The sequence below is a fragment of the Canis lupus genome, chromosome 8 (assembly GCF_011100685.1).
Source record: "Canis lupus familiaris isolate Mischka breed German Shepherd chromosome 8, alternate assembly UU_Cfam_GSD_1.0, whole genome shotgun sequence".
Taxonomy (NCBI): Eukaryota; Metazoa; Chordata; class Mammalia; order Carnivora; family Canidae; genus Canis; species Canis lupus.
Window position 1 is genome coordinate 8,306,666 of NC_049229.1, and position 20,194 is coordinate 8,326,859.

Sequence of the window (20,194 nt, forward strand, 5' to 3'; positions counted from 1 at the left end):
ACAGAAACAAAATATGTATGTTCACCAAACTCATGTACAACAATATATAACAGCTCTACTCACAATAGATCTAAACTGAAAATATCCCAAATATCCAATAGTACAATAAATAAATAAATAAATAAATAAATAAATAAATAAATAGCAGTATAGTGATAAACTCTATTCTCTTCAATAATAATGAACATACTAAACCCAAAACTACATGGAAGTGTTTCCAACATAAAACAGTGAAAGTAAAAGTAGATAGATTATCAAAGTTTAAACAAGTGAAAGTACCAGGGGGAAAAAAACCATGATGCTCTTCCCTGATTCTGCACCCCCATCTCCTTTATGGAACAAAAGCCTGAAACTTCCAGGATAAGGTCAGCAAATCTTACTGCCCTTTAAAGTACTTTTAAAGGGGATCCCTGGTGACTCAGCAGTCTGGCGCCTGCCTTTGGCCCAGAGCGCGGTCCTGGAGTCCCGGAATCGAGTCCTGCGTCAGGCTCCCTGCATGGAGCCTGCTTCTCTCTCTGCCTCTCTCTCTCTCTCTCTCTCTGAATAAATAAATAAAATCTTAAATATATGTATATATATATATAAACAAATGTCTCTTAATAGCAGGATGCAAACAAAATAATCCCTCTACACCCTGCGGGAGTAGAAAAATTCTGGGCTGAAACCTACAACTGAGGGAAACGAGTAAGATCACTGAAAAAGTCCCTCCACCCAACAAGAATCTAGGGACATAGGACCTACCTAAGAAGAAAGGAGAGGGGGATCCCTGGGTGGCGCAGCGGTTTGGCGCCTGCCTTTGGCCCAGGGCGCGATCCTGGAGACCCGGGATCGAATTCCACGTCGGGCTCCCGGTTGCATGGAGCCTGCTTCTCTCTCTCTGCCTCTCTCTCTCTGTGACTATCATAAATAAAAAAAGGAAGAAAGGAGAAAGTCTTCCTCTTCCTGTGCGTACCACCAAACTAATGGAGCATCAAGTGACAGCACTCTCCTGCTTGTACAGAAGCAAGAAGATAAAGAAAGACCCTCTCTAGCATACAAGTTCAAAGGGAAGATCTAAAGTTGAAGAAAAAGTACATCTTGGAAAAAAAAACCTGTAGCAAACCAGCCCCCACCCTAAATTTAAGGTAAATTTAAGGTAATTCTAAAGGATTTCTAAAAGCTGGGAGGCACAGAAGTTAACCATAGCAACATCACAGACCAAACTCAGTTCAATTCCTGACATACTGGCTCAACATTCCATCCAGAAGCCGAGCAATGTGGACCCATTTCCAGGTATGAAATCTAGTCACTTCAGTCTCTATTATCCTATACAAAGTATCAGTTGTCAACAAGAAACTAAAGGCATAGGGATCCCTGGGTGGCGCAGCGGTTTGGCGCCTGCCTTTGGCCCAGGGCGCAATCCCGGAGACCCGGGATCGAATCCCACATCGGGCTCCCGGTGCATGGAGCCTGCTTCTCCCTCTGCCTGTGTCTCTGCGTCTCTCTCTCTCTCTGTGACTATCATAAATAAATAAAAATTAAAAAAAAAAAAAAGAAACTAAAGGCATAAAGATTTTTTTTAATTCACTTTCAAGAGATAAAATCATCAACAAAATAAGACTTCCTAAATATGAGAACTATAACACAGAAAGTGTAAAGTAACTGGACATACTTGAATAGAAACATACCTGAAGAATATCAGTAGACTCAGCTCAGCACAGAAAAGAATCCGTGAAGTTTAAAGGAGATCAACAGAAAACTCAAACTGAAATATCAACAGGTAAAAAGTAGGGGTGCTTAGGTGACTCAGTCCATCAAGCATCCAACTCTTGAATCCAGTTCAGGTATCAATCTCAGGGTTATGAGTTCAAGCCCCATGTTGGGCTCTATACCCAGTAGAGTGTACTTCAAAGCAAAACAACTCAGGAAAGAATAGAAAAGAAAAAATAATCTTAGAGGAGAACATCTAAGAGCTCTGAGATGGTATCAACAAGCTGATACATAGGCAATTAGAACCATAAAAGTAGATAGGAAACAAGGAAAAGTAAAAAAATTGAAGAAATAACAGCTGATAGTTTTGAGTTCCAAAAATCTCAATGAACATTAGGCATAAATTATGATAAATGCAGAACACACACACACTTAGACATATCATATTAAAATTCCTCAAAAGCAAAGAAGAAAATATCTTGAAAAAAAAGCCAAAGATTAAAGGTAAATAACATAGATAAGGTACAAAGATAAGAATTACAGCAAGCTTATCACCATAAATAATACAAGCCACTTAAAAAATATAGAGACATCTTTAAAATGCTGAAAGAAAAAAAAAGAAACTGTTAATGAGGAATGTACTTCTTTTGTACTTCCATAGTACAAGTATAAGTTTCTACAATAATAGCACAAAAGAAGAGAGGAAAAAATTTGGAATATCCCCTCTTTTAGTCCTCAAAGTACCTATGAAGTGGTTCAATATGATTTGAAGATATGTTCTCATTAGTTAAAGATACATATTATGAATTCTAAGGCCATCTCTGAAAAAAAAGTGAGAGCTACATATAATAAGGCAACAATGGAGTAAAAATGAAATTACAAAAATTACTCAATCCAAAAGAAGCTATAAAAGAGAAAAAAATACAGTTATCAGACAACACTAATAGAAAATTGTTAGGAGGATGGTAGATTTCAGTCCAGTCATATCAACAACACAATGAAGTAAAAGTGTGGGAGAAGCTATGCATGGAAAAACTAATCAAAATAAAGATGAATAATTATATTTATATATGATAAAATCAATATGCAAGAAATAATAATCTTAAATGCCTATACAGCAACAGAGCTTCACAATCGCTGAGGCAAAATTGATAATACTGAAAGGAGAAATAGAAAAATCCACAGCAGTTGGAGACTTTGACACTCTTCTTTCAGTAACTGAGAGAAAATGTAGATGGAAATTCAGAGAATTTCAGGGAATTCCAACTACAGAGAAGATCTAAGCTATGTCACCTATAAATTTGACTTATTTTCCCTTTAGAGAATACTCCACTAAATAATAGCAGAATATGTATTATTTTCAAAAGCATATGAAACACTTTCCAAGACAACTATTTAAAACCAAATGTCAACAAAATTTAAAAATTGATCTACACAACGTATGTTTTCTAACAATCACAGATTAAAATTAGGAATCAATACCAATAAACTATCTGGAAAATACCCCAAATATTTGAAAATTAATACAATACTAATGGGTCAGGAAAGTCGAAAAGGATATTACAGTTAAATATACTTTGCACCAAATGACAATGAAAAAACGTTAGGTGATGCCAGAAGCTAAAGAAGTGCTTGGGGGAAATTTATACATTAAATGCTTATCTTAGATGAGAGGAAAAAAATCTTAAACCAATATTCTAAAGTTTCCACTCTAAGAAACTTGAGAATAAAAGGGAAAATTAAGTCCCAAGCAAGTAGAAGGAAAAAAAATAAGTAAAAGCAGAAGTCAATGAAAACGAGGGCAATAAAAAATTGGAAAAAATCCATAAAACACTTGTTCTTTGATGGAGAGGAATGGGGGAGAGAAGATTGGTAAAACTGGTAAATCTCTAGCCAAGCAAACCAAGAGAGAGAGAGAGAGAGAGAGAGAATCACATTACACATACATACATTATGAATGTCAGAAATTAAAGAGAAAATATCATGACATTAATAGGAACACTACAAACACTCTACACTCATAAAATCCACCACTTAGATAAAATAGTGAAATTCTCTGAAAGATCCAAACTCCAAAATCTCACTGAAGAATTAAATAAATGGAATATTCCTAAATTTATTACAGTAATTGAATTTATACTGGAAAACTCCCCAACAAAGCAAGCTGCAGGCCACATGGTTTTATTCCTGAATTTTCATCAACTGATCAATATACTACCTTGTTTTAGTGTGTTTCTGTTTTATGAACCCTTATTTAATACATATTTTTCATCCATTGACACTGGACTCACTGACCAGCAGCAGGATTCTTCTGCCCTGAGCAAAGCTTCTCTCTCATGTGTTTCTTCTTTAAGTCCTAACACTTAGGAACACCAGACATCATTTCAGCAGTACACTAAGAGGGCATTTGAAACAGTAAAATCTCTAAATAAAAAGCACAAAAATGTGAGTAACATGAAAATAAACAGACCAGGAAAATGCTGCTTGTTTGCAGTATGAGAGCTGAGACAGAAAAGCAAAGTAACACCTTGTCTGACCTCTGCTGGGACCATGCACACTGGGGGACTCAAACTTTTTGCTGTTCTGTGCATGTCTGCAAATGTTGCAAAAGCACCATGAATATTGATTTTGGGGTTAGAGACAAATTTTACCAAGTAGGCAAATTCACAAACACAGAATCTACAGATAATGAGGATTGACTGTAATTCACCATATCAACAGAATAAGAAGAAAAACTCTGTTATTATCTCAATAGATGGAGAAAAAGCTTTTGAAAAATTCAACACCCCTTCATGATAAAGCTTTGAGCAAACTGGTAATAGAAAGGAACGTCGTCAAGTTGATAAAGGGCACCTACTAAAAAAACTACGGCTCAGATTATACTTAATGGTAAAAGGCTAAATATTTCCCTTCCCTATGATTGGAAACCAGACAGGGATTTCTGCTTTCACATCTTTTCATCAACATCTTATTGGCTGTCCTACTTAGCATAATAAAGCAGGACAAAAAAAAGACACACAGATTAGAAAAAAGAAATACAACTGTCCTTATTCTCAGAAAACAAGACTGTCTACCTAGAAAACTCCAACTCTTTTTTATCTTATTTTATTTAAATGCAATTAATAAACATATAGTGTATCATTAGTTTCAGATGTAGTTTAATTATTCATCAATTGCATGTAACACCCAGTGCTCGTTAGATCACATGCCCTTCTTAATGAATCTTAAAAAAAAAAAAAAAAAAAAAGTAATGCTAAAAAGCAAGTTTATCATGGTTGCAGGATATAAGGACAATATGAAGAGAGCAATTTTGTTCTATATAGTAGCAATGAACAATTGGAAATTGAGATAAAAGTAAACTTTACAGTGGCACCAAATATAACACAGGTATAAATCTTACAAAGTATGTGCAAATCTTCATGCATAAAATTATAAAGCTCTAATTGAGGACATCAAATAAAACTTAAATTAGTTGAGCAATATATACCATGTTCCTGGAGTTAAAAATTCAACAGTCTTAATATGGCAATTCTCCCCAAGTTCATGTACAGTATAATTTCAATCAAAATTTCAACAATTCTTTAATAGAAGAATAGACAAGTTGTTTCTAAAAGCTGTATGTGAGGGCAAAGAAACTAGAATAGCCAAAACAATTCTGAAAAAGAATAAATTTGGAGTACTTACACAACCCGATTTCCATTCCGACCATAAAGATCAAGACAGTGTGGTCTCTGGTTTGAGGGGGAGAGCAGAAGGACATCAAGAGAGCACACTAAAAAGTCCAATAATATATCCACCTATATACAGGCAATTAATCTCCACAAAGATGCAAAATAATTTCGATACAGAAAGGATTTTCTGTTTAACATGTGGTTCCAGCATATACAAAAGAATGACTCTCTCTCATCATACGTCACATTCAACACAGTAAATTTAACCAAAATGGTCATTGACATAAATTAAAAACCCTAAAACCATAAAAATATATGATGCCTGATATAATCAAATAATCTATATCCTTTTTGATTCTTTGTTGTGGAATTATACCCTCAATACTTGAGATTTTTTTTTTTTTTAAATCACCAAAAATTTTGCATTTGTCTATTTCTCCATTAAGTCTGTCAGGGTGTTTTTTTTTTTTCCTAACTTTATTTTATCTTATTCTAAGTTTTTATTTAAATTCCCGTTAGTTAACAAATAGTGTAATATTAGTTTCATGTGTACAATGTAGTGATTCAACACTTCCACACAACACCTTGTCCTCATCGCAGCAAGTGCGTTTAATCCCCATCATTTGTAAGTTTGTCACTTTTTGATTTGTGTATTTTGAAATTCTGTTATTAAGTGCATAGACATTTATAAATTATTATAATTCCTCAATATGTGAACATTTCTTTAGGAAATGTGCCTTTTTGTCTCTTGTAACCCTTCTCATCTTGAAGTCTTTTCCTACATAAATATAACAACTCCAGCTTCTCTGATCTTACAGTTTGCGTAGTATATATTTTGTCTTCCTTGTAAATTCACCCTATCTATGTCTTTGTGTCCAACTCTCTTGCAGACAACATCCAGCTGCTTTCTGGTTCTTGTTTTCTTGCCCATCTGAAAAAGTCTCTTTTTGCCCATCCCCCATCCCCTCGGGCAACCATCAGTTTGTTCTCTGCATTTATAGATCTGCGTCTGCTTTTTGTTTGTTTGTTTAGATTACACAGTATAAGTGAAATCATATGGTCATTGATTTTCTGGCTTTTTTTTTTTTTTCTGACTTATTTCACTTAATACAACCCTCTCTAGGTCCATGCATGTTGTCTCAAGTGGTGAGATCTCATTCTATTTTTATGGCTGAGTCATATTCCATTTTACTGAAAAACAGTCTTTTGATTGGAGTGTTTTGCCCACTTTACCTGAAGGTGTACTCAGATAGTTGTATTTAAGTCATTTTGCTATTTTTCGATTTGCCACCTATTTATTTCTGTCTGTTCTTTCTCCTTTTCTGCTTTCTTTTATGTTAAATTATTTTGAGTATTCCATTTTTTCTTTGACCTACTAGCTTTAATTCTTTGCATTTTAGTATTAGCAAGGTATTACAACATCCATCATTAATTTAGTGCAAAATTCTTGGAGTTAATGTTTAATTATTTAAGTTAAATATTAGAAATTTGGAACAATACTTCTATAGTTATTCTATATTCCTTGTGTTATTGTTATCATACATACTACATCTATTTTGTCTATTTTATAAGCCCGATATTCAGCTATAACTTTAGCTCTAGGCCACCACCCGCCTTTTAAAATACTTTAGAAAAAGAAAAATGTAATATTTTATATTTACCAACATATTTATTTCCTGTGTACTTTATTTCTTTTAAATCTGAGTTACCATTAGTGTCCTTTCCCTTCAGTCTAAAGCACCTCGTCTAAAAATTTAGAGGCAGTATGCTAGATTCAGTGGATATAAAATTATTAATGGACAATTTCAACAGCTTGAACATGTCTTCTCAATATTTTATGGACCGTTGTAACTGCTAAGAAGTCAATCATTAACTATACTGCTATTCCCTTGCATGTAATTTGTTATACTTTTCTAGCTGCTTTCAATATTTTTCCCCATCATTGACTTTCAGTAGTTTGATTAAAATACACCTACCTGGGACGTTCTGTTTTCGTCCTGCTTGAGTTTTATTAAAAATTCTTGAATCTTCATTTTTTAAATTTCCCCCAACTCATTTGGGAAGATTTTGGCTATTATAACTTCAAGATTCTCTGGAACACTTGAGACTCTCTCCCTTCCTCTCCTTCTTCCCCTCCTAGGACATAAATTACACAGATATTGGACTGTTGGATATTGTTCCACAGCTCCCTAAGGTTCTGCTTAGTTTTTTTTTTTTCAATAAACTTCCGTTATTTACATTAGGTGATCTTTATTGATCTAATCTCAAGTTTACTAATGTTTTTTCTACCACCTCCAAATATAGAGCCTACCCATCAATTTTTCCTTTTAATTATTGTACTTTACAGGTCTAGATTTTTTTTCAATTGATTCTGTTTTTGTATTGATAGTTCCCCTAACTCTTCAATTTTTCCTGTATTATTTGAGCATATTTGCCTTTAATTTTTTAACACATTATAATAACTGTTTTGATATCTTCATTTGCTAAAGCTAGTTTCTGGACCCACTAAAAGTCAACTTCTACTGTTTTTTTGTTTTGTTTTTTGTTTTTGTTTTTGCGTAGGTCACATTTTCCTGTTGTTTTGACAGGTCTAGTAATTTTTAGTTAAAAATGACAGTGTACATATTGCAATCTGTATCCATCTTCTGAGGACTGTTTTTTGTTGCTTCCTTTGTTTTCTGTATTTTATTGTTGTTCTAATACACATTGACCTATTCCAGATTCAAAGTGTAAACTTGGTCTACAGTACATTTTGCAACAGGTGATACCTCTGCTTGATTTTTATAAATTCCCAAAGCTACATTTTTTTAGACTGAGAGTGCCCCCTGCATCTGCAAGTTGAGCAGTTAGCCAAGCCAAGGATTTGAGCAGGGTATAGACATGGATTGGAGGCCTCACTGTATAGGATCGCATGGCTTAAGTGATCCCTTCAAGTTTCAGCTGCTCCTCAGTTTCAGGTCCTGTCCACTGATGCCTCAAGCCCACAATACTTCAGCTGCCTGCCACCAAGCTGTGCATACTTTGGGAAAGGTACTCAGTTAAAATAGCAACAAACACAGAGCTCATCCAGTGCAGTTCTGTCTTTCAAGGTTCAGTTTCTTCTTCAATCTCTATTTGTTTAGGGGTAGTCCCTCTAGGCTCTTCCCTGCACATGTGTAGTTTAGTATCAGGGATTTAGGCAATATACACTAGATTTTGGATCTCATCCATTCTGTAATTCTCACAAGATTTCCCTCTTAAATTTACAGCAATCCTTCCAGGCCTCAACTGGTTCTTTGAGTTTTTTTGCTTTGTTTTGTTGTCATCTCCACCCACAAACATGTAGTTTTCTGCTGCCATAGACATAGTGGTTGAGAAGAACATGCAGGAAAAATAATTACAAATGCTCAATTTCTACCTTGTATAGTTACAATTTTTCAAGAGTAAACTCTTCTCCATTTTTACATAATTTAAAATGTTTTCCAGTGCTTCTATCATTTTTTGTACAGATTTTACAACTGCAAAAAATAAATAAAATAAAATAAAAGATTTTACAACTGCTATTTCCAAAGAGTTTGCATTAACAGTTAATTCTATTGCCAATACTCTAAAGAGCATTTAAAGTGTTATTGTTTTCAGTTTTTTTTTTTAATTTTTATTTATTTATGATAGTCACACACAGAGAGAGAGAGAGAGAGAGGCAGAGACATAGGCAGAGGGAGAAGCAGGCTCCATGCACCGGGAGCCCGATGTGGGATTCGATCCCGGGTCTCCAGGATCGCGCCCTGGGCCAAAGGCAGGCGCGCTAAACCGCTGCGCCACCCAGGGATCCCATATTGTTTTCAGTTTTATTACAGAAACAAAACATGTTTATTATAATAAATTTAGCAAATATAGGCATATGAAGAAAAGGAAATGAAAATTACTTATAATCTAACTATCTGAAGGTAACCATCGATAATATTTTTTTAAGATTTATTTATTTATTTTTATTTATGATAGACACAGAGAGAAAGAGGCAGAGACACAGGAGGAGAGAGAAGCAGGCTCCATGCCAGGAGCCCGACGTGGGACTCGATCCTGGGACTCCAGGATCGCGCCCTGGGCCAAAGGCAGGCGCCAAACCGCTGAGCTACCCAGGGATCCCCTAACCATTGATAATATTTTAATAACACTATAATACTATTGATAATATTTCTATCATTTCTGCAATGAGATTATTGCATAAGATTGCAAGTTTTCAACCATAAACATTCCTGAAAGATATGCAAAAGTCATTATTAAGAATGACTTTTATGTTATAAGATACCAAACTTAGATATATTTAAAGAACAATAAAGAAATATTATGAGCAACTTCATACTCAAAAGAGTGACGGCCTCAAGAAAATGGCCAAATACCTTTAAGGAAATAAATTACCAAACTTTCAAAATCTGTGGGGAGAAGAAGTAATCAGTTTTAGATGTTTATACAACTGAGTATCCATCTGGAAGTTTATGGAGAAAAATCAGGGCTGCATTAATAGATTTTAAAGTCACCACTATCTAGATAAAACTGGATGGAGACCATATACTGTTAGCCTTTGTAGGGCATGTGGAAGAATTTTGTCTTTATTCCCAAAGCAATAGAAGCCACTGGCAAGTTTTATGCAAGAAGTTGACCTAAGGCTTGTCTTTTGAGAGGTTCAGTAACTACACCACAAACACCTTAACAGGGGAGAGAGAGAATTGCAGGGAAATAAATCTTATAACTATTTCAGTAGGTCAGATGAAAATGATGGCCTACAGTGCTTTTGAATAAAGTAGGAAGATTTATGAGCTATTAAGAAGGTAAAATCAGAAGGGTTTGTTGATGGATTTGATGTTTAGAATGAAAAACAGTTTCTTCTGGCCTGTGTAACTACATATGAGATTGCCATTCACTGGACTAAGGAAAGTGCAAACCATACGTTCATTTTTTAAATTTATATCTACTTGGAAAGTGTGTAAGCCTTAAGAGAAATTTTTTCTTTTACATTTAAAACATTTGATCTCAAAATTAACATAAATAGAGAAGGAACATATCTCACATAATAAAGGCCATATACAATAAGCCCTCAGCTAACATCATGCTTGATGATGAAAAGCTGAAAGCTTTTCCCCTAAGATTAGGAACAAGGCAAGGGTGCCCACTCACTACTTTTACTCAACAGTGTTGGAAGTCCTAGCCAATTAGGCAAAAAAAGAAAAAAGGAAAAAGAAAGAAAGGGCATCCAAGTTGGTAAAGAACAAGTAAAACTGTCACTATTTGCAGAAGACATAATACCATATATAGAAACCCTAAAAACTTACCAAAAAATAATTAGAACTCATAAATGAATTCAGCAGTTGCAGGATACAAAAATCAATATGCAGCAATCTGTTATGCTTCGCTAATAACTAACTAGCAAAAAGAGAAATTCAGCAAATAATCCCATGCACAGGGACAGCTGGGTGGCTCAGTGGTTTAGTGCCTACCTTTGGCCCAGGGCGTGATCCTGGGGTCCCTGGATTGAATCCATCAGGCTCCCTGCATGGAGCCTGCTTCTCCCTATGCCTATGTCTCTGCCTCTCTCTCTCTCTCTCTCTGTCTCTCATGAATAAATAAATAAAATATTAAAAAAATAATAATCCCATGCACAATTGCATCAAAAGGAATAAAATACCTAGGAATAAATCTAACCAAGGAGTGAAAGACCTGTCCTTTGAAAACTGTAAGATATTGATGAAAGAATTTGAGTATGACACAGATAAATGGAAAGGTATTTCATGCTCATGGATTGGAAGAATACATTAATAGGTCTGTGATACCCAAAGAAATATACAGGTTTAATGTAATCCCTATCAAAATACCAATAACAGTTTTCACAGAACTAAAACAAATAATCCTAAAATTTGTATGGAACTGTAAAAGACCCCAAAGAGCCCCAATAGTTCTTCTTGAAAAAAATAACAAATCTGAAGTTATTACAGTCTCATACTTCAAGATATACTATAAAGCTCTAGTAATTAAAACAGATATGGGAACAAAAATAGACATAGAGATCAATAAAACAAGATAGAAAGCCCAGAAATAAACCCATGTATATTCAGTCATTTAATCTACAACAAAAAAGGCAAGAATATACACTAAGGAAAGGATTATTTTTTAATAAGTTGTGTTGGGAAACTGGACAGCCACGTGCAACAGAATGAAAAAGGACCACTATCCTACAACATACACGAAATAAACTCAAAATAAAAGATGACCTAAATGCAATATCTAAAACTCCTGAAAGGAAACATAGGCAGTAAACCCTTGGACATTGGCCTTAGCAACATTTTTCTGGATAGATCTCCCCAGGCAAGGGAAACAAAAGCAAAAAATAACAATTAGGACTACATCAAACTAAAAATCTTCTGCAAATTGAAGGAAACCATGAACAAAATGAACAGACAACCAACTGAATGGGAAAAGATATTTGCAAATATATTCAGTAAGAATTTAAAGTCCAAAATACATAAAGAACTCCTATGACTCAACATGAAAAGAAAATCTGATTAAAATTGGGCAGAGGACCTGAATAGACATCTTTCAAAGAAGACATCTTTCAGAAGCCAACAGGCACCTGAAAAGATGTTGAGCATTACCAATCTTTGGAGAAACACAAATCCATATCACAGTGCGGTATCATCTCACACCTGTCAGAATGCCTAGTATCAAAGATACAAGAAATACTAAATGTTGAGGAGGATCTGGAGAAAAAAAAGAACCCTTGTGCACTGTTGGTGGGAATTTGAATTGGTGCAGCCCCTTTGGAAAACAGTACAAAGGAAGACGAGTGAAATGAGTTAAGGAGTTTAATAAGTAAAAACATAAGGAATATAGTCCATAATGTTGTAATAACTCTGTATAGTGACAGATAATAACTACACTTATCATGGTGATCATTTAACAACGTATAGAAGTGTCAAATCATTATATTGTACACTTGAAACTAATATGTCAACCATTTGTCCATTAAAAATAAAAACTATAACAAAAAACTGAAAAAAATTAACATGAATATCCTGTCTAGACACATGAGACTAACAAAGGCACTCCAGTTGCCTAGTAATATTGTCATACCTTTTAAAACATGATTACAAAGAATCATGCTAATATTGTCACACCTGTCTCTACCTCAAATTTTCCCACACTAAATTGTCAGTGTAATTTCAGCTCCCGGTAAACAACCTAGCCTATTTCTGAGTCTTAGTCCTTCCATAAGTTTTAAAACTCCTTCAGCTTCTGACACTAAGTGATCATATTTATTGCTGTTTACGTGGCCCACCTTAAAAGTTTCATGTGTTACTGGATGAAATATGCAGAATGATGACCTACTGGGGGGACACCTGGGTGGCTTAGTCTGTTAAGCCTCTGCCTTGGCTCAGGTCATGATCTCAGGGTCCTGAGATCAAGCCCTGCATAAGACTCCTTTCTCAGCGGGGAGTCTGCCTCTCTCTCCCCATCTATCTGCCTCTCCCCCTGCTTGTGCTCTTTCTGTCTCTCTCTCTCTCAAATAAATAAATAAAATTTTGAAGTGACCTATTGCTACAAGAAAAATTTTAAAACAGTTCTTTCTAGCATGTAAATAATTATAATAAGCATTGAGTATTAATAATATTTAGCATAAAACTTTTGGCAAATTCATTTATTTTCTCTTAAAACACTGATAGCATTTTGTAATTGTTGCTCTGTGTTATATTGATTTTTGTGACAATATCTAATTGCTTTCTCATTTCTCTAAAAAAAGTCATTCATTCTGGTGGATATCATATAAATAAAAGTGCATTTCACAAAGCAACGCTAACAATTAGTTCAAATAGAAAATTTAAAGTTAGAAGACTACAGAGGACAAATACGTATCCTGTAATATTAAAGATAACCATTTAGTAAGTATTAAATTATAAAAATACAAGCCATACTAAAGTTACTCAAATGTGAACCATGGACTACATAGCAGTTATCAGTCATATATCATTATGTGATACATCTCACACCTATGTATTTTCAGTGCCTAACTGGAAATGACAAAACCTGACAAGAGTATTTTTGACACTACCTGACAAGAGTATTTTTAAAAAAGACCTATTTATTTAGAGAGAGGGATGGGGAAGGGGTGGAGGGAGAGAATCTTTAAGCAGACTCCCTGCTGCGCATGAGAGGAGGGAGGTTGAGGGGGGGCAGTACTTTACCTCACAACCCATGAGATCATACTAGAGCCAAAACCAAGAGTCAGACACTTAGCAAACTGAGCCACATAGGCACCCCTTGACAAGAGTCTTTTGTGTCCAGTAGAAAAGAACAGCAAGGCATGATAGAGACACAGTACCTGGAATGTGTGGTGATGACCAAGGATGCAACAGTCCTCAACAGTGGTGCCTAGTAGGCATCATGACACCCAGGAAAAACAAAAGTGGTTTCTAAGAGAGCAACACAACCCAGAACATATATTCAATATAAGCAACAAGACTGTTCACTGCATAACATATGGTCATCCAACCAACCTGTCAATGAAAAGATGTGAAGCATTCAGCAGGAGCTCCCAGAAATATTGAATTTAGAGGTAAGAGACTTTTGAAACCAGATGACACCCTACATGAGCCAAGGGAAATCTTGGTTATTATCATTAATATAAGCCCTCAGTAAGGCCTGAAGAAATAAATGATCCTGGTGGACTCTATAAGGGAAAAGCAGAAGGGAGAGAAGTTTATCCCAATCATCACCCAAGTCCTTGAGTATATAATCGTTGAATTTGTTATTAATAAAGAAGGAGAAGTAGCACCATCCTCCAATCTCTTCCTTGGTATCAGGACAAGAGGAGAAATGGCTTGGCAATAAAACTGATGTCGTGGCTCCTTTTGGATCATGATAGGGACATAGTTGGGCCATCACTTCTACTGTCTGTCCAGGGGAAGCTGAGGAGTTGTTTTAGGTCAATAGAACCTGAAACAGCAGATTGCACAGCAGACAGAGGAGACTACCTGGTGACCTTGGCAATCCTTTTATGTTGTTTCTCTCTTGTTTCTGTCTTCATAAATGAGAGTTTGTGCTTCACTAACCCATCTTTCCTAAAGCAGCACTGATTGCTCAATGCCCCAAGTGCAACTGTATTTCTTAGTGTAACAAAGTAGATGGATATCAAGAACTATCACATTTCTTTCAGTCATTAGGCAGGCAGAGTTTCTTAAAGAGAACCAATTTATTTTACTTTGTGAAACATTGGGAGTACGTAAATGTGCTGACACTTGATCTTTCCTGACTTAACATGTGAGTAACTATCAACCAATACTTTAAAACTCCCCTAGCCAACTGTAACATTACAAAATAAGCTCCATGAAGGCAGGGATTTTTGGTCTGCTTTGTGTAACGCTGTACCTGTGGGGCCTAAAATTGTGTTTGACACAGATTATATTTTCAACATTTTTAATTAATCAACACCAGTGACTTCGTTCAAGATAAGATGAATTAAGCACCACTAATAACTTAAAATGAGGACAGTGTATTTCAAATATCTGGGGAAAATAGTAGCAGGCATTCCAGGCTTAAGGAAAGGAATAGTTAAAATAAATCATGAGAAATAAAAAGTATGTGGGTCATTCAAATGAAAAGAAAAGATATCCCAGGTAGAAGCCAACAAAGTAATCTAAGTCCCTGGGGCTAAGAAACACACTGTGTGTACAAAGAAGAGCAAGTGATGCAGTGAATTCAAGGAATGGAACGTGAAAGAGAGAAAGCAGAATGAACATTGGAAAGACAGGTTATGGTTAAGGTTGATGTAAGGCAAATACAGAGACTCAAAGGGCAAGCCACAGGATATGGATTTTATGCTCTCGGAGTGGAAGAGCTGCTTTCTGCTCTGAATGTGAAAATCATATCTGACTCCTGGAAAAATTAATCAAGCAGCAGTCCAGATTGGTGAGGATAGAACTGAAGACAAAATGCACAATAGAAAGGCGGGTCATACTCTTCCTGAACAATCTAAAAAACAACACCTGACAGCAAGGAGTGGCCTCCTCCAGTCAAATCTATCTAACATGAATTCGTATAACTTACTTCAGATGGGCAGTAAGAATAAAGGCAAAAATGCTATAAAACCAAGAATTGTGGTTTTCTTAGATCTGTCAAAAATTGATTTTTTTCTTATTCTTAAAGGCCTTTAGGCACCAACTGTAAAATAGTAAAACCAAAGAGTAAAAATAGCTTTCAGTACAAAAGGTAGGAACACAAAGAGAAAGGAGAAGCCCAATGGCAATAGACTGCAATGATATGAGAAAGGTGTGTTTGGCAGAAAGAGCAAAAAGCAGGTGGGAGATGAGAAAACACTGAGATGTGACACCTAGAAGTGTATTCTGCAGGACATGATCCATGATACACTGCAAATTCCATAGGATGCATATATTACAAAAAGAGAGAGTTCGGGAAAAAATGAAATTCAGCTTTAAGAATTTATACAAAGGGCAGTACAGCCCTAGTGATTGATTATCCAAATCCCAAGCAAACAGGAGTATTAGTCTGTCATCCCCCTGCAATGCCCAGGAAGAAACCACAGGGTCCAAAACACTCAGGGCACAAAAGCAGAAATAAAATTTTGACCTAGCAACGTTTGGATAGAGCCAAGACTAAAAGTCAAGTGAGATGAGGTTAGATGGAAAAGCTAAACTCACTTTTGTAAAGTATGCACACCAATTCGTAATGCCTGATTTAAATACAAAGTAACTCTTGAGCACAATTTTATCTCATGCTATTCATTTTTGTTAGAAATTTCAATTGCATTGTTTTGCCATTTTCTAAGAATCATTAATTATCATTAAAGGAAAAATGTCTAAATCTGGTCATGCTCCACCAAATATCTTTTCATTTGAACAGGTGGTCAGGTGGTAACATTGGATATACACAATTGGGTCTCTAGGCTTTAGAGAGAAAGGAATGAGAAGAGTGACTATCTGATTGGCCTGAGAGAGGATGGCAACATGAAATGCACATGTTATATGTTGAGCTCTTCCTTTCATATGTGAAAAGATTGGACATTATTCTGTCCCTTCCTTAGCCAACACATGCAGAGAGTTTGACCATGATCTCTAATCCATTCCCTGATGGTGCTCATGCATTGCTGTACTTCTTTTGTTTAAGATTTTATATATTTATGCACAAGAGACACACAGAGAGAGAGGCAGAGACATAGGAAGAGGGAGAAGCAGGCTCCATGCAGGAAGCCTGATGTGGGACTCAATCCCAGGACCCTGGGATCACACCCTGAACCGAAGGCAGACGCTCAACCGCTGAGCCACCCAGGCATCCCTGCTGTACTTATTTTTAAGATTGAATCCTTAAAGGATAGGAAACAGCATGTCATTGATCCACGTCATATACAGCAGCCTGAAAATTGCTCTTTCCTGTTGTGAACCAAGCATCTATGAGTGGAAATGAGTCAAGGGACATCACTATTTTTTAGTCATAGAAGGAGAGCAGAACATGAGAAAGCTACAGAGAAGGGGACACAGGCTTTTACCCAAAGACAGAGCAGAACATATAATTCACTGGAGGCTATAAGAACCAATGGGTAGGAGGGAGATGTTCTCCGGGAAGAGCTAGGAGGAGGAGGACAACCAAAAGGCTGTTTTCTGAAAAAGAAGTTGAGCTAATCTGAAAAGGATTGCATTTTAAGCCACTAATTGACTTAAATGGATAAGTTGAATCCTTTCACACACATTCACATATCTTGCCCCACTCCTGAAAGAAATGAACTAACACATACACGGGTTGTCAAATCAAACAAACAAATCAGTCATATCCAGTAGCATACTTTATGAAATAATTTCGAGTAGACATGAAATCAAGAGGTTCGGATAAGATAAACAGAAGTCTGAATCATCAAAGGCAGCTCCTCAGGTCTTTCCTTCCCATCTAGAACAAAATTAAGGAGGTTTGGGGAGGGCCTCACAGAGCAGAAAGTGTTTAGGTTATAAAACATGTCTGTTTTACACTCCAGAGTGTTGAAAGCCTTTGTGAAGTTCTCCAGGAAGGTAGGCCTTAACCTCTGGGTTTTACTTGCTATGGATAATCTTCACCTAGGGGCAATCTGCTAAGGGCATATCAGGGATAAAAATACATCAGTATATTTATTCAAAAGTCCATTTGAGATTAGACTGAGCCACCCAATTCTTTCCACTTCCCCATAAGATCTCTCTCTCCATATCCAAGCAGGACAGATTGCAGGTCAGCTGCTCTAACCCCCCTCCATGCAGTAAGTGGAACTCTTATAGAAGAATAAGAGTAAAGAAAGTTTTATTCCTGCACCTATGTGTCATTGATTCCAATTTCCTGTGATCTAACTAGTTCAATTTTGGCCATGATCTGTCTTCTCATTTAAATGCTATTTTGCCATTTTTTTCATGAGTCAGCAGCTCCTCTACAGAGTCTTCTTTCCATAAAATCTTTCCATAAAAATCCTATTGCCTATCACTTTGAGTTCATATTTTGGAAATCTTAATAAGGTCCTTACATTTGGAAGGAATATTCAAACTGACTTCAAGATAGAGTATATTTAGCACATAAAACTTCAGTAACTATTTTTTCGAGTTAAAAAACATTGTCCTGGGCACCTGGGTGGCTCAGTTGGTTAAGCATCTATCTGCCTTTGGCTCAGGTCATGATCCCAGGGTCCTGAGATCAAATCCCACATGTCAGGCTACCTGCTCAGTGGGGAGCCAGTTTCTCTTTCTGCCCTTCCCCTTGCTCACGATCTCTCTCTTTCTCAAATAAATAAATTAATTAAATGTTTTAAATGTACAGAAAAAGGTCAAATATATTCTATTAAGAATAGAAAAGTCCCTCTCTCCTCCAGCAAGCCAAGATGCTGCAAGGGAAGAAGGCAAAGGGGAGAAGGTAGCCCCAGCCCCTGCTGTTGTGAAGAAGCAGGAGGCCAAGAGGATGGTCAATTCCCTATTTGAGAAACAGCCCAAGAATTTTGGCATTGGAAAAGACATCCAGGCCAAAAGGGACGCCAATTGCTTTGTCAAATGGCCTGGCTACATCTGGCTGCAGCAGCTAAGGGCTATTCTCTAGAAACATCTTAGAAGTGCCTCCTACATTTAACCAGTTCACCCAGGACTTGGACCACCAAGCAGCTACTCAACTGTTTAAGCTAGCCCACAAGTACAGACCAGAGACAAAGCAAGAGAAGCAGCAGAGATTGTTGACCTTAGATGAGAAGAAAGATGCAGGCAAAGGGGATGCCCCCACTAAGAGGCCACCTTTCCTTCGAGCTGGGGTTAACACTGTCACCACCTTGGTGGAAAACCAGAAGGCTCAGCTGGTAGTGATAGCACATGATGTGGATCCCATTGAGCTGGTTGTCTTCCTGCCTGCCCTGTGTCATAAGTTAGGGGTTCCCTGCTGCATTATCAAGGGGAAGGCCAAGCTAAGGCATCTGGTCCACAGGAAGACCTGCATCGTTGTCACCTTCACACAGGTTAACTGGGAAGACAAGAGAGCTCTGGCTAAGCTGGTTGAAGCCATCAGGACCAATTACAATGACAGGTATGACAAGATCCACTGCCACTAGGGAGGCAATGTCCTGGGTCCAAAGTGGGTGGCTCGCATTGCCAAACTGCAAAAAGTGAAGGCTAAAGAACCGGCCACCAAACTGGGCTGAGTGGACGCTGTTGAATTTTCTGTACATAAAAGTAATAAAATGTTCTCCTCAAAAAAAAAAAAAAAAAGAATAGAAAAGTCACCCTAAAATGTGTTTTGAAAACATTTTCAATGCAACACAGAAAGTGGGCAGTTCTTTTTGTCCAAATACATGGGATGCATTTAATACTAAAAGGATTCTGAGAATGCCCTCAGTCAGAGTCTTGCTAAAATTAAGTAAGGGATGTTCATAAGCAAGCAAACAGGTATATGGTCCAAAAGTGACGTAGCATAGCTAAAGTCTTCTTAGTCAAAATCTACTCAAGGCATTGCATTTTTTCTGGCAATAATTGGAATAGATGTTTTTTCTTGCCCTGGAAGAGTTTGTTGTTTCTTGAGTAGCATCCCTTACACAATTCTGCGTTGTAACATGACAACACTGCAGTGTAGCCCACTTGGTTATTTCCCACATTTCAAAAGAAACTCCTAGCTCTGAACTGTTTTTTTAACCAATTTTTGACCTTCTTTTTTTAAATGGTTTTATTGGTTTGAGTGACTAATGATTAATAAATACTTTTTTAGGTTGAATGCCGTTTGGAAATATATTAGAATTGACTGCTTTTTACCTGAATATTTGGACTTAGATAAGATAGTATGATGTTGGGATTTTCTTCAAAATAATCTGGAGTGACAAACATTATATGTTCTCATTCATGTGGGGAATATAAATAATAGTGAAAGGGAATATAAGGGAAGGGAGAAGAAATGAGTGGGAAATACCATAAAGGGAGACAGAACGTAAAGACTGCTAACTCTGGGAAACGAACTAGGGGTGGTAGAAGGGGAGGAGGGCGGGGGGCGGGAGTGAATGGGTGACGGGCACTGGGGGTTATTCTGTATGTTGGTAAATTGAACACCAATAAAAAATAAATTAAAAAAAATCTGGAGTGATAACCTCATCACAAAAGATCTGAAATGAGCTGATCAATATTTTAAGCTAGCTTATGAGTACTTAAAATTCATAATATTTTCCTCTACTTCCAAATTTTATGCTGGATTTCTTTGGTAACAAAAGTTTTGAAATATCTTAATGGACTAGGAAATCTCATCAGGCTACTCTCTTATATTGTAATATCTTCATTCTACTCACTGGGAGAGAGGACTTCACCATTTATTGCCAA

General features: G+C 36.5%; 1 protein-coding gene and 1 long non-coding RNA gene across 2 annotated transcripts; one reads left to right on the forward strand and one right to left on the reverse strand.

The window, feature by feature from the left end:
* Positions 1-1,557: 1,557 nt before the first annotated feature.
* On the reverse strand, positions 1,558-7,479 carry LOC119872985. The gene is made up of 3 exons (XR_005362818.1): positions 7,337-7,479; positions 5,374-5,420; positions 1,558-1,744 (listed from the first exon to the last, which is right to left on the reverse strand). It is a non-coding gene; the product is annotated as an uncharacterized LOC119872985 (long non-coding RNA).
* A 7,840-nt stretch (positions 7,480-15,319) lies between these two features.
* LOC119876477 (60S ribosomal protein L7a-like) lies at positions 15,320-19,082 on the forward strand. The gene is given in 3 exon segments (XM_038544078.1): positions 15,320-15,446; positions 18,226-18,458; positions 18,460-19,082. Coding segments are annotated over 3 exon segments (846 nt in total). The 3' UTR covers positions 18,946-19,082.
* The last annotated feature ends 1,112 nt before the right edge of the window (positions 19,083-20,194 follow it).